General features: G+C 36.2%; 1 protein-coding gene across 2 annotated transcripts in view; it reads left to right on the top strand.

Moving 5' to 3' along the window:
* LOC128987917 (centriole, cilia and spindle-associated protein-like) overlaps positions 1-6,007 on the top strand; it is a 32,567-nt gene extending 26,560 nt beyond the window's left edge. Inside the window, exons 4-6 of one of the 2 annotated variants that reach the window (XM_054409010.1) lie at positions 752-977; positions 3,128-3,235; positions 4,407-6,007. In XM_054409010.1, the coding sequence (XP_054264985.1) occupies positions 752-977; positions 3,128-3,235; positions 4,407-4,535 (463 nt within the window). In that variant the 3' untranslated portion in view covers positions 4,536-6,007. Of the gene's footprint in view, positions 1-751; positions 999-3,127; positions 3,236-4,406 lie in introns of both variants that reach the window. The other variant, XM_054409009.1, reaches the window with a different exon arrangement.
* The last annotated feature ends 10,116 nt before the right edge of the window (positions 6,008-16,123 follow it).

Raw genomic sequence — 16,123 nt, 5'->3', positions numbered from 1 at the left:
TTTCCCCCAGAAACTTGGTGATGTCCTATTCACAATGATCTTGGTCCACATATTATTGAGTTACCAGATCGAATAATTGGAAGTAGGTCAGTAATTCAGGAAACATAATATGGTGACGCTAACTACTTTTTATGGTCACCATTTCAATGAAAATTATTGAAGTATTAAAGATATATTGATAACTTTTATTTTCCTTCTTTATTCTGTTATTACAAGTTGCAGTTTTGCTCTATTTAGAGCAACATGTTATCTAGTGTATCAAGAAGCAAGGAATATGCAAGTTGAGAGGATGTTGTAATGTCTAACTCACATTGCCTGCCTAATTTGTCTATAACATATGGTTAATGTTATATTTCTATATTGTTATGAGTTTGTTTATAGTTGACCTGTTTACATTCAGTTGTTGTTGCATTCTATCTTATTCCCAATTAAATTTGTTTATGTTAACTGTGTATCTTTATATAATCAGGGTAATTAACCGCTGCAGCTCAACTCTGCTATTTCACCAACATTATACATGACAAGTTTTTTAGTTTACAACTTAGTTTGCTTAGATATTGTTGCAATATGACAAGAAATAGATTCAACCACATGGGCAAAAAGTGTCATTACAACCCTCGCTCATTTTTCAACATATAATAAACGTAATGGTGAAACTTAAGCTCGGTTCGAAAAGAGTCACTTAACTGATGAAATTTATACAATTTTAACCTTCTGTATGGTTATACATTTTTTAAATGATTTTTGGTAGTGGGGACCAAGCACATGAGGAGGGTGTCGCAGGTCTAGGGTTGCCGGAGGGAAAGGGACGAAGAAGACATCCAGCAACCCCCACCTCAGTAGCTAGGACAGCTCGGTCCTTGTCTCGACCTTCCCGCACAACAAAGAACCTGGCCACGGAGCCCAAGCAGGCTCATTTTGTGCCCTACGGATGGAACGAGAAGACGCAGAAAGTGGGACAAAAACTAACATATAATGTGTGTGCACCTAAAAAAGAGGTATTAAATGTATTACCTTTTATTAGCGTTTAAAATGTCTTTATAAAAATTAATACAAAATTAGGGTTAGGAATATATATATATATCTATATCTATACTTATTTAATACGCAAGCAGGTTTTTTGTGACAATTACTCCAACAAAACTACTGAACCGATTGATATGTTTTTGGTGTCAATGGAAAGAGCGTAACGTAAAGTTGTGCAGGAAACTTTCTTTTTAGGGAAATAATTAGAGTGAGGCCCTTAGGCCCTTTAAAGTTTTGTATTTCTCCATAAGATTAACATGAGAAACAAAACTTGTTATGAAACTCCAGCTGTTGTCAGAAATTAAAAGTGAGAAGAAGAACATATGTTAATTGTAAACAGTCAATAAGTTTGCTAATTTAACAGTTTGCAACAAACATTTACTGACTTGGTTGAAATGAAATATTTACCATTTCAATTTTGGTTGGCGTAAATATTACAATGGAAAAAAACGAGAGAGCCTGGATAAATTGATATACTAAAAAGAAAACTGAATTAACATTGTGCTGCATTTCTTAGTTATCATTGAAAGAGCCGATTTGCAAACTATGGAAACACAGGAAACTCATAGAACACTACCAAGTAGAAGAAATAGAAAAAATGTTTTTTTCGAATTTATAATCCTTGTTATGGACAACCTAATGCGGCTATAAGTAAGGCTAATTGTAGGAAACACTAAAAACCCAGAAATTTTGATTATATCGATCTGTTATGTACATTTTGAGTATTTTCATAATCTTTGAGTTGAATCTTTAAGTCATCAGAAATTATGACTGTTATTTGTTTTAAAATGACGCCTGTTATACTTAGCAATTGCTCAAATCTATACTTATTTAATACGCAAGCAGGTTTTTTGTGACAATTACTCCTCCGAAACTACTGAACCGATTGACATGTTTTTTGTGTCATTGGAAAGAGAGTAACGTGAAGTTGTGCAGGAAACTTTCTTTTTAGGGAAATAATTAGAGACTGAGGCCCTGGGGCCCTTTAAGTTTCGTCTTTCTCCATAAGATTAACATGGGAAACAAAAATTGTTATGAAACTCCAGCTGTTGTCAGAAATTAAAAGTGAGAAGAAGAACATATGTTAATTGTAAACAGTCAATAGGTTTGCTAATTTAACAGTTTGCTACAAACATATACTGACTTGGTTGAAATGAAATATTTACTTCTATATTACTTATTTAATACGCAAGCAGGTTTTTTGTGACAATTACTCCTCCGAAACTACTGAACCGATTGAGATGTTTTTGGTGTCATTGGAAAGAGCGTAATGTGAAGTTGTGCAGGAAACTTTCTTTTTAGAGAAATAATTAGAGAGTGAGGCCCTGAGGCCCTTTAAAATTTTGTATTTCTCCTTAAGATTAACATGGGAAACAAACATTGTTATGAAACTCCAGCTGTTGTCAGAAATTAAATATTAATAATTGGTCTCCATGGAAGCATGAGAAAATTCACAATGTTTACATTTGCTGTGACATTTAAATGTAAACAACCAGAACTGTCAAATGTCTATTTCACAATTTCAGACAGCTGAAACAAAAAAATAAATAAAATGTTTTACACAACTATGTGGTAGGTTTATTTAATCTTTTTATGATAGGTTATTTATTCTAAATCTATTTCAATGATTATGAAACTGATTTTTTCCCGTTGCGAAGCACGGGTACAGCAGTTAGTATATATATTGTTGTATAAATTTGCTTCCATTTAAGATATTTTTTATGGTGCACTACTGCAGTTCAATTGTAAGTAGTAAAACTGTAATCGGAGGTAAAATCAATATGACAAGTTAGAGGTAATGAATAAGTAGTCTTTATTATGTATTATTTTTTTATTTTACTATTATAAGTTGATATTTGAGCCATCATGGATTACTGGATGGTAAAAAATAAAAATAAAATTATTATAGGCCTAATCTTTTTTGTAATTAATTGAAGTCATCTCATTTTATAAATCGTTAATCATTTAACAGTAAAAACTTTGTCTTTGTTCTTTAAATTCTTGCAAGAATAGTTGGCCTAAATTTTTCTATGTCAGTTACTCCACGTAAAAACAGCAATGCAAATTATTTATAAGATAACAGCAATTTTGATGTTTTTAGGTACATGATTCAGCATTACACGCATCACAGAGACGAAAAGCTGAGGTGAATGAATTTCTGGTACAAGAAAGAGCAGTGAAACATCATTCAAGAACACCGAGAGAGCGGGTATTATATTTTTATTGTAGCTACTTTATACGCGATAGATGCATAGTTTCATTGGGCATTTGTTTATCCTAGAATTTTAGATCACCTTTGTTGTTGTAACCTGTAGTTCATGAGTAGGTAAGAAGACTACACCAGCTCTACAATTTTCAAATTAATATACAACATTAAAATCAAAACTAACAAAACTAGAAACACAGTGGCAAACTGGCAGAACTAGAGAGATCAAAGCAACCGCACGACCATAAACCAGGCAATTCCAAACTACCCTCAACCGTCAAACAGCCCCAATGCCATCACCTCTGGTCCAAGAAATGAAACTGATGAAGAAAGACCTCCCGTCGTGACTCTGCCGCATGCCGGTCCTTGTGTTGTCCAATTGACCTGACCACGAGTGTATAGTGGTGTATACTGTATAGTGGTCATACTGGTGACCACAAGTGTGTAAATATTTTATTAATACAGTATAGACTATAGTGTTAGTGATAAGAAGATAACTGAAATAGAATCCTGAAGATGCCACGCAAGCTGGCGAAATGCATAGGTGATACAACTATCTTACCTACTCAAGGACTACAGCCTACAATAACAAAGGTAATCTAATATAATTTAAGTTTTTGAAACTGGGATAGACAAAAATATATACTAGAATTTCAATTTTTAATGACATACATAAAGGGCCTGTAATTTTAATTAGTTTGTACATGTAGGTTGTTGCAGGATACCATAGTTTTCATAGTACTACAGTAGACTCTCGCTCATCCGGATCGGCCTTGTCTGGACTCCCGGTTTTTCCGGATCGGCAATCGTGATTTTTTTGGTGGCACAGTACAGTAGAAGCCCGATTATCCCGATAAGCCCGGTAAGTGGGACCGAGACTACATCAAATAATCAACAAAATCGGATAACCCGGCTGTAAAAACTACTACCGAACCCGGCTGTAAAAACTACTACCGGTGGAAGTGCATATGCCCGGCTATCATTACTGTGGACCTGGAACAAAATTGAAAAAATGTCTATATACAGTACTGTGTATTTGCTCGACTCTCGATAGTACGGATTTTTCATAATCTGGACTGGACGTCCGCCACATTAGTACGGATGAACGAGAGTCTACTCACAAAAAAAACTTTAACCTAAAAACCTGTTGAACTTGAAACATTTGTTGCCACAGGTTTGTTCAAACAGCAGCAGCTTATGGATGAGTGAGTACCAGGAGCAGTTCAGTGCCAGGAGTAGACAGCCCCGCCCAGCCTCTGCTCCCCCCGCTCCTCGCCCCCCCATCACTTGGCGGCACAGCTGAGAGCCGGCCAGCCACAGTGTCTGGTCCACCGAGTACCGTGCTCAGTACACTGAAAGGCCTTTCCGAGAAGCAAGGGCGTTTTCGGCTCCACCAGCACCTAGATTTATGAAACTTTAGCAGATCCTACTGTTTTTAACTAAAATGAATATAGTACAAAAACTTACATGTTTTATTTTTTACATAGGTTTTTGTTGATGAATTATTTGTAACTTTTCAAAAAGTTATTATTGTTGTTTTTACTTTTATGTATATTTAATGTTGTCTGTAAATGAATTTAAGTCTCTGATTCCCAAACATAATTTGAATAGCCTTGTAAATAGCCATTGTATAGCTCCTGGACTCCTTTTGTTTCAAATTAGGCTTTTTTATTTTCCCTGAGGTCCATTTCATTGACAATATACACACTGTTAGCGTTGCAAGCGCAGAAAGTAGAGAAGTGCATATTTTCATAGGAGACCAGGGGCTAAAAAATAATTACATCGGATGATCTTTGCTCACTTGCCTTTGTGTTTGTAATAATGCAAAAGTAGTGTACACACCTAGTTCTAAAACGTCATTAAGAAGGGCCAGGACACACAGCTATCTTACCTGAGGATCAATAGAGCAAATATAGAAATGTTATTCACCTAACACTTATGTCTCTTTTTAAAACGCTTTTCCATCAGATGATTTTGTTGTTCATGCAACATTCTCGCTTGTCTTTGAAATTCGTTGTGTGTATTGAAAAATTTTTAAAAATTTAGTGTGATTTGCTTTGTGATAACTAACTATTGTGTGATAACTTAGGGAAATGTGTGTGGCATTTTGTTAATTTCTTTTATATTATTTATTCAGAGATTGTTTAAGAGTATTTTCATTGTTGTAAGACAAAACTTATTTTGAAATAAAAAAATAGTTTGGGAAAAACATAAGATATTCTGTCTATGTTCATGTATTGTGGTAAAGAGGCTTATGGCAAGAACTGCAATTTACTGAAGTTGAGATTGATTACTTCCCATACTTGGCACAGCTTTCGCTTTTGTTAAAAGATGTAATTTTATTGACTAAGTGATTATAGAGATTGGAAAGCTCTTAAGTTGGCCCCTGGTGACAGAAAGAACCGACCTTAGACTGTCTGGAGACTGTTGACATTGACGATTATAAAAGGTCAACAGCTATGCATGGTAGACAAAGAGAACAACAAATATCTTTGGTTGCTGCTATACATGAAAGAGTCAAGTTGGGTCATATGAATGGGATGGGGATTTGAATTGTACATGTTATGGTTGCTTTAAGCTTTACAAGATTGAATTGAATATTAGAAGTGCATTTGATATAACTACATACGATAAGTGAACATGTTTTAATAATAAAATACATAGATATCTTTAAGATAGATTAAAAATATTACAAAGCCTTTGTTCTATTGTAAAAAGATATAACATGAAATAATTACTTCTCCAAATCTGCTCACGCAGTTGTGAACAGTTGTATACAACAATACAAATATACATTATAAAGTAGTTTGTAACAACAAAAATGTATTGTATTATTTTCCTTTATTAATAGTACGGAACAATCAGCTAAAAAAATGAAACCTAAGTTTTGACTTAAAAAAAACTGTTACCCATAATGTTCGGTGACAAAGCAAATTAGAAACTTGAATCCGAAACTCTGTTGACAGACTTTCGGCAGACTGTCCAAAGCAAACTCAGTCTCTTTAAGTGTGATCTATAGACTTTACACGACAGACATGCCTAGCATAATGTGGTCTATTCATTCTTGAGGCATTATACACCCAATCATCCATAAACCGGTAACCTAAACCTATTGTAAAATGTTGCTGATCTGAGAACTTTGATACAAGTTAGATTTCAATGAATTTGACTCTGTAATCGACACTAAAAATGTCTGCAGTGAATGCAGGATGAAAAACAGTAAACACACATTCATATTAATCAACCCTGAAAGACAGTGACTTACACCTGAGTGTGTATTAAATTTAGTTAGATAATTCAGGGTAAGTACTTGATCACGGCCACCTTTAACTCCAGGCCGCGGCCACGAAGAGGCAATTAATGTTAAAAGTAGTGTCGTTACAGCTGATTTGTTTGGATGCAGCTTGTGGTATTATTTGTGTATTTTTTTAGAATTCGAAAGCTTGGTTACTGCGCTATGAAAATATTGACTCCATTTTAAATGTACAGAAATATATTTTCAATTTATATTTTTTTGTTTTAATTCTATATAAAAAAAAATCTGAGTGATCGTTTGAGGCCGATCTTTTAGTAAAGCTCCAAGTTTGTTAGCCGTTTTGGGGATGCGGAATACTATCCCTCGGAAAAACCACCCCCCAGGTGAAACGTGACTTCACAAAATCTGCCAACTAACCAATATGGCAGCCGTGTCCGCGACTGGAATACTACCCCCTAGCAAAATGTGATGCTATGTAATTGTAATTTTAATTCGAGTAATTCCGTTTGATAAAAAGGCATGTGGGGTATATCATACAGAATTTTGAAATGTAACAGCAAGTTTGGTTGGTTAGGTTAGCTTAGAAGAGTATATGACAACGAAACTTGAGTGTCCATGACTGGAAAGCTGCCCCCCCCCCCCCCCCGATCACTGACGTCAACATGACGTGGGTAGGGGGGTAGTTGTCCGGGGGGCAGTCTTTCGATCGACCCGCTGTTTTTAAGGACACAGTGACGTTATTTTTGGCCATGCTGTTCGTTGACCACTAAGGAACTTGTAGTCATGACTCATGCTACCTCCTGCTTCATCTATTATACTTCGGGGAGTTCCTCAGGGTTCTATCCTTGGTCTAATCATGTTTTTAAGTGAAAATTTTTAAACGTACGTTTTTATGTCCCTGGCCTTTTACTTCGTAGATACTGAATATGTAGTATATCATAATGTGTTTTAATATTTTTTGGGACGGGGGCAACATGTTACACACAATTATTTGGCTTTGAATAAGTTCTAGGTATTTTTTTTCGTATTTTTAAAGTCTCGAAACTCACGACTGTCACGTTACAAAAAATATAAATATAAAATATCATATGTACCCTAGGGGGTACATATTACAACATTTTGCAACTTTCATGCCGTTTTTAGAATAATTATTCATGCCGAAATATATAATGTTGTATTTTTATTCCATCAATAGTTATTAAACTTACGAAAAAGGAGCATATAATGATTTTGTTTTCATTGTAAACTGACTACCATGACTAAATAGGTCTGTCCCTCGATTTGACGTCACGACCATTAGGGAAAATTTTACAACTTTGGAGCACGACAGTGGCAAGCCTGGCGTTGATGGAGTCAGTTGGTTTTAGAGACTAGTTCGGGGTGTACGTTAGGATTGTAGTGCCGGTCGTTTCGAGTTGAAAGGAGGAATTACAAGATTAATAAAGGCAAGTTTGTATTTTTTGTAATTATGGTGTGTCCATGACCGTAAGTAGTAATTTTATGAAGTAGACATGGTGTTAATTTTTGTTTATAAGATATTTCAATTGCTAGATTAACCTAGAAGTCCACTTTGTATCCTCGAACATGAGGTGCAGGGCTACCGCCAGAACAGAGCCAAATAACACGTAATGTCACGACCATCGCGGGTTTTTTCACGACCAATCCAGCCTTATGGATTATACTGTGTTTGGTCGTGACAATAACTTAAATATCATTGTAAATTGAACAGTTTAGTTAAATTGAAACACATATTTTTATTATAACTAACAGTATAATTGAATGATGGTTTAGAAAGATTTGGAATATTCCAGGCAATTCACGACCGCACCGCTTGTCCCTGACCATCACGTTTATTATTTCTATAATATAAATTTCAAAAATTAAAATATCATATTTCAGCGTGTTATACACAAAAGAAGCACACCTCTATAAAAATAACGATTTTTCGGGTCTCAGAAAAGTTATTTTGGGAGTTATACAAACTTTAAAAGATTTTATTGGCTTTTTTCAATTTTTTGAGTTTTTTTTATTTTTCTTGAAAGACCAAATATACCACAAGCTTGGTGAGCTGTTTATTGTATAATGGCCCTTGAAAGTAAACTAGTTTATAGCAAAACATAGTTATAAAAATAATATTAACTATTTTTCATATTCAGTTTTATTTATGTCCGTGATGGTCGTGACAAAATTTCGTGTTTTTCCATCAAAGATGCTCTCTGTTAATAAAAAATCACCAAAGATATTGCGTTACCATGGACATTATATGAAACTTCAAATGTTAATAAAATAAAAAAAATAAAAACAGTTTCAAAAAATGGAACAAAAAATAATTTAATTGCTTTTCCTGAATTCGTACGTTTTTAAATGTTCACTCTTTTACTCTTCATTAACGATCCGCCCTATTTGTATCAAACCCAAATGTAGATCTGATGTTTGTTTGTATACCAACGACACCTTGCTTTGTGTTCCAGCTAGGGACGTGGATCACCTAGAGACGTTTAGTGTTTGTGAGTTCCAACAGGTCTTTGCAATGGTTTCAAAGCAATAAACTTTTTTAAACTATAACAAAACGAAGATGCTCCAATTCCATAACAGTTTAAAAAAGTAAGATCCGTTAACTGTTTTACCAGGGGAAGAAGACATATCTTCTTACGGTACTACCCATTACGTTTCTTGGTTTGATCTTAAGCTGGGTTTTCCTAGGTGCGGAGTCGGCGTGCGGAGAGAGGAACGCGGAGAGCGGAATTGAAATTAACATGGCATTCCGCTCCGCTTCTAGGAAAACAGTAACATTAAATTGCCTAAGACAAGTGGAGTCCGCTCTCCGCGTTCCTCTCTCCGCTCGCCGACTTCGCGCCTAGGAAAACCCGGCTTTAGATAGGCAGCTCAACTTCCATGACCATATAGAGCACATATCCAAAAGATATACGATCATGAGTTTTTGTAATAAGAGCGTCTTTCAAAATGTTACCAATTCGAGTATGCAATACGCGTGAACGAGAACGACAATATTGAGACTAATTGAGAGTTTATTAGGTTCCGTCTTTAATCTTCACCAAAAGTCCAAATAATTAGTTCAATCAATTGGTTAATCAACAATCCGACGCGAACGGACCAAATAGCAAGGTTTTTTTTTACAATAATAAAAGTGGACTGTTATATAGGGTTATTTATTTAATTTTGCAAAACAACAGAAAATAAAATAAATGATGGACTTTTGGTTTAGTTTAGAATTTAGTCATGAAGTTCTGGAAGGTCTAGAGGATGTAGGCCTACAATTAAGTAACTTATGTTTCTTCTGATGAACTAATCTTCAAAATAACAGTTTTAGAGTTTTAGATTTTCACACACACAATTTGAGTTAAAAATAAAGCGGTATATTGATTATACAAAGAAAGAGTTTTGAATGGAATAATGTAAGAGGAGAAAAAATGAAATAGCTAGACAACAACTATATGAGGAAGTTAAAAGACATTGCTCTTGGAACTATAATGTTTACATTTTTAAATTTGTATCAATGAATATTGTTGTGGCCATGTGGGGATTTTTTAATATGATCTCTGATCTCTCTCTCTCACACACAATGTGATCAGCTGGCATTTTAAATACTGAACATACATGGTAACCAAGCCAGCTTTTATAAGGGAACGCGCCAAGGCGCCACCACGTCAACCCGCCACCAAGTCAACCCGCCATCAAAAAGAAGAAGAAGTTTGAGGTGGCGGGTTGACGTGGTGGCTCGTTGCCCATGTAGCACAGATGGTTGGGCCAACGTTGGCCAACTGTGGGACAGTTGGTCGATGGTTGGTTGGAGCTTCCACAACCAACCAACCGTTGTCCAACTGTATATCTCGTAGTTGGGCCAACCAATATTTACAACTGTGGACCAACATTGGTTCATTGTTAATGAAATACATTAATATGCATTGCTGGGTATCATACATCAAGCCAACCGTTGTCCAACCGTTTTTCACTCCGTTGGACCAACAAAAGATACTTTTGTTGGACCAACGATGGTCCATAGTTGAGTTTACACGACTTTCATTCTCTGGGTCTAGCTTTCACAACATAATTATAATAAAATATCTGGTTTTACAATACCTTTATCAGTTCCAAAAGTTTTTGGAACTGATAAAGGTATTGTAAAACCAGATATTTTATATATTACAGTTCCGGGGCTACAATAATGAATTTTAATAATTATAATAATGCAAATATTTTTTAAATTAATATTCTTTAACTTATTTGCAACAATTTAAGGGGAAAGAGTAATTAATCATATAACAGGCAATTATAATAGCATTAATAATCTAACAGTAATTAATTAATCTATATTCAAATACCAGTATCCTCTCTAACTCAAAAAAAAAAAAAAATTACTTATGATGCCTTAACAGATTAACAGAATCATATTATACTGTGTAGTATCAAAAATATTTGAAGTATTGCGACCATTGCAACTGTCGGCTACTCTTTCACCACTTGAAAACTCTCTATATCAACAGTCACAGATAGCTCAGTGGTAAAGTAAGAAGCTCATGAGTCGAAGGACCCGGGTTCAAGACCCGTCTGGGCCAAAAAATTTTGTTCTAGCTTTTTTTCAAAATTTGTTTTTATGAACTATTTAATCAATTTACTCAACTAATAATTATGCTTTTCGTACTAAATCTTTATTATTTTGTGTGAAATAAAACGGTTGGTCAATGGTTGGCTGGAAAACAGTTTAAAGAGGTGACATTTCTACCGTTGGCCAACTGTGTGGTTCCACAATTTACCAACGTTGGCCCAACCATCTGTGCTACATGGGTGTCGGGGTGGCACGTTGACTCTAGCGTGCACGACAACCCGCCACCTCGGAAAAATGTGTGGTGGCGGGTTGTCGTGATGGCACGTTGTCATGGTGGTGCTTAGACATGTTCATACACGTCAACCAGCCACCTCTTTAGTGTGGTGGCGGGTTGACGTGGTGGCTGGTTGACGTCTACGTGCGAGGTGGCGGGTTAACGACACCGAACATTGAGCGTACACGACAACCCGCCACCTCATAAAATAGTGATGGTGGGTTGACGTGGTGGCACGTTGTCGCTTACATGCGAGGTGGTGGGTTGACGAGAGTTAACATGGGGCGTACACGACAACCCACCATCTTTGTAGGCAAAAGCCGCTGTTGTCTGTGTATTATAAAATGCATCACTTTTTGCAGTTTACCTGGACTTGTGTTATCTAGTTTACTGTTAAGTTAACTAGACATTAGTTATTGTGAATTCATTAATTTTCGAATCGTTTTCCTAAAAATATCTGCCATAGAAATAAAGTACACGCGCATCCACGCAAGACAGTTTTTCCTTTTAATCAACGGTTATTGTTTTAAAAACATTTGTAAGATAAACTCACTACAAATTAACGACTTAGGGTCATTCTAGAATTAAAATAACAATATTTGTTATGTTTTCGCATATTTTTATTGAAGACAAAAACATGAAACTTTAATAATTTTGACAAAATAAGTTATTAGTTTCTTAGGATTTTTTGTAGGTGTATACCTGGTATAATACCCATACTTATTTTCTTTTTCAGCAATATGACAATGAATTACAAAATAAGTTACCTAACAACTTCATCAATTAATTGTAATTCACGTGTGTATGGCATAAACAAAAATTATGAAAATGTATTGTTCGGTTATAATTTCTCTTAAAACCGTATTGTGGTGAAAATAATTATACATTCAACCAAAAACATAAAACAAAATATACATCGTACTGATACAGAGTACTAACAGACTAAAATGTACTTTGTGTGGACTAGCGCGCACCTGTTTTTCTATTTAGAAGAATTTGAGAAAGGATACAGAACTAGACTCGACCCAACCGGTAACGTACTTTGACCTCTTGAGTCAAGGGTATTGCCCAGAGAAGTTCATACCAGACAGATATATTCCAAAAATCTCATTAGGAGATATCTTAAACCAAGATTTCTATTGAATTTATCATGCTCTGCTTGAAATTCCATTTCATGCTTCAGGAAATACCGTACCGGTACCGTTACTTTGGTATTATTCGGAGGCCACTTGTTTTCTAGAGGGATTTTTTTACCTAAGACAAAAAAAACACATAATTAGAAAGAACATACTTTAATTAACTTACTGTCCAAATATGAAATGATTGCAATTGCAATTAGCGGTTTTTGAGTTCTGCCTCCCAGAAGGCAAGATTGAGTTGAATGCGTCACCGCCCCTAGCTGCCACACGAACTCCGCCGAGTAGATACTGAGTAAATACTGCGTGCGCGCTGTAGCGGTTATGTTAGGTTGGGTTTCCTCGTTTCATTATGAATCTAACAATACAACATGAGTGACGATACCTGAGATACAGGCGGTGACAGGTGATGCGCGCGCTCCGGTCATTGGTCAACGACATGACCTTGGCCTACTTGGAGGGGATTTGGCGATGGTATGACTCATCTGGTATCATTCCATCCATAACGAAACTAAGAAAGTTGTAACGAGTTATTTTTCCTAGGGGGGTAAATATTTGCTATTTGGCCGCGCACCGATTGTTGAGGTGAGCGAGCGGCGGCAGCGAGGCTAGCGAGCGCCCTTTGACCCGGCTTATCAGTGCCGATAAGCCTGGGATATCCTAGATTTTCACTAAATCTAATTAGTTACTAAATCTATCTATACTATTATAAAGAAGAGGTGGTGTTTGTGTGTTTGTATGAGATAAACTATAAGCTCGACTACTGAACCGATTGGACTCAAATTGGACAAAAATCAAGCTACCGCTCCGAGGATTAGAACTACCCCCCCACCTTCGATATTGAACTAGTATCTGCTCCGCGGGCTTTCAAAATTCTGAGGTGAGGGATATTTAACTTATTTAATACGCAAGCAGGTTTTTCTGTGACATTTACTCCTCCGAAACTACTAAACCGATTGGCATGTTTTTTGGTGTCATTTGGAAAGAGCGTAACGTGAAGTTGTGCAGGAAACTTTCTTTTTAGGGAAATAATTAGAGTGAGGCCCTGGGGACCTTTACAGGTTCATATTTCTCCATTAGATTCATGGGAAACAGACATTGTTATGTAACTCCAGCTGTTGTCAGAAATTAAAAATGAGAAGAAGAACATATGTTAATTGTAAACATTAATTGAAATGAAGAAAAATTCTATAACCATAAGTTATAAAAATTATGTTATTGATATATTTTAATGTAAACAGTAGGGTAATTACAATGTAGGGCATACATTTTTGTAAAAATTTGATTGCTATTTGTTTAAAAACTCAATCTACTTAACAAGTGTTTGGATTAGGCAGTATGGACTTTTGCTACATCTTCCCGTTGCGAATCACGGGCACAGCAGCTAGTTCCGTTTATTCACTAATTGTAAATAAATTATAACGTAAAGATATCATTGACAGTTGGTAGGAAGATGATTACACTAAACAGGTCGCCAATTGTTTTCAGATAACGTATTATCTCGTCACATTATTTGGTAAGTGACGTTTTAGTACAATTTTAAAGAAACGTGTCCAATATCATTCAAAACAGTGATTTGGATTGTTTTGTCTACAAATCTTTCAAAAAGTTTAATCCGACGACTAAATAAAATAAATTAATACAAGAAATAGGATAGTTTTATCAACAGCAGAATATTAGTTTGGTTCTCTTTTGTGATTACATACCTGAAATGAAAACAGTATTTAGGTTGGAAATTAAAGGACAATCGCGATCTCGCAACTACGGGAAAGTGAACTGACCTGAGTGACCCGACACCTCAATAACTGGAATGGCCTGTTGATGTGAAAGAAAAATCTAAGAAATTGCAGATTAAGTCCATTCGTAGAAACGTGCGAGGATTAACGGGACACCCCTGTATTCTGTTCCCTAATATTTCCTTTAAAGTTCCCAGTACTGACTGTTATGGGTTTGTTTATATTAAACAATCGGCCAAATACTTTGCACCAGGTGTCCACGTCTACATTTTACAACATTCATTTCGTTCACCTTTCCCAGTAATAATTCGTGGTTCGTTCCTGATTTTTTAATAATGAGGCATATTGTGCTATTGTTCTAAATACATACGAGAGATATTCAAAAAGGCAAAAAGAAAGAAAAACGTTTTGAGGTAATAACAAGCCTATATTTTAATCAGGAAAGTGTTATCATCATGCCAAATTTCAGCCTAATCCCGATGTTCCCAATGAATTGTTATTGAGTGACTAGCTGACCCGGCGAACTTCGTATCGCCTAAGTTATAGGTTTCCCCTAAGACAGACCGACCCGGCAGACGTTGTCTTGCCTTTGACTATTTATAATTTAAGTACCGTTACGTTTAATTTTCAAGATGATCTCGTTCGCTACGCTAACTCGCCTCCAGGTTGAAGTTCGTTCGCTACGCTCACTCACCTTTGGGTTGGAGCTCGTTCGCTACGCTCACTCACCTTTAGGTTGGAGCTCGTTCGCTGCGCTCACTTGCCTTCAGGTTAGCTCGTTCGCTACGCTAACTCGCCTCCAGGTTGAAGTTCGTTCGCTACGCTCACTCACCTTTGGGTTGGAGCTCGTTCGCTACGCTCACTCACCTTTAGGTTAGAGCTCGTTCGCTGCGCTCACTTGCCTTCAGGTTAGCTCGTTCGCTACGCTAACTCGCCTCCAGGTTGAAGTTCGTTCGCTACGCTCACTCACCTTTTGGTTGCAAATTAGCTGTTGTCATAAATGTAAAAGAAATAATAGTGCTGCACCCTGTTGGTAATCCTTGTAACTTTAATGCTATTGAACATCATAGAACAGAACCAACTTGTTTAATTGAAACAGCTGTTAAGATTCATTAATTCCATTTCTCATAAGGTTAACATGGGAAACTCCAGAGCCACTGGGGCGGAGCCCTTTTAAGAATTTCGAAACGGGAAATAGTTTACGTCCGATTCGCATACCTACAGAATTTACACACCAAATTTCATAACGATCGGTGAAGTCGTTCCGGAGGAGTTTGCAGACAAACACTGTGACACGAGAATTTTATATATTAGATTGAACCCCAAACAAACACACAAACATTCATTTGTAATATTAGTAAAGTAGCACTGTACTTCAACGTATGAATCAGGCCGTAACTTGAAATAAACGCTTCCCAAGTAGCAAAAATCGTTGGCAAATCGTTTGGCCCAACGTTTCTGTAGATCGTTGGCCAACGGTATGTTTTGGCACTCAGTCTTACGGTTGGCCAACCAACCAATTTTTGCGGAAGGGCCAACCATCCCATTGGGCATAAACATAAAAAACACAAAATAATAAATATTTTGTATGAAAAGCATAATTATGAGTTGAGTAAAATGATTAAATAGTTCATAAAAACTTATTTTGAAAATAAAACAAGATAAAATATTTTTGGCCGGGACGGGACTCGAACCCGGGACTTTCGACTTGTGAGCCTCACGCCTTTGAGCTAACTGTGCTTGATGATAAAGAGTGTTTTCAAATGGTGAAAGAGTAGCCGACAGGTGCAACGGTCAACGGTCACAATTAATACTTTAAATATTTTTGATGCTTCAGTATAATATGATTCTGTTAATCTGTTTAGGCCTCAAGTAGTTGAATTGTTTTTCTGGTTGTTGCAGAGGATACCAGTATTTGAATA

The sequence above is a fragment of the Macrosteles quadrilineatus genome, unplaced genomic scaffold (genome assembly GCF_028750875.1).
Source record: "Macrosteles quadrilineatus isolate MER2022 unplaced genomic scaffold, UCM_ALF_1.0 Scaffold_2__2_contigs__length_208266976, whole genome shotgun sequence".
NCBI classification, from domain to species: Eukaryota; Metazoa; Arthropoda; class Insecta; order Hemiptera; family Cicadellidae; genus Macrosteles; species Macrosteles quadrilineatus.
The sequence above is the reverse complement of the archived record's forward strand: the minus strand, read 5'-3'. Positions and strand labels throughout refer to the sequence as shown.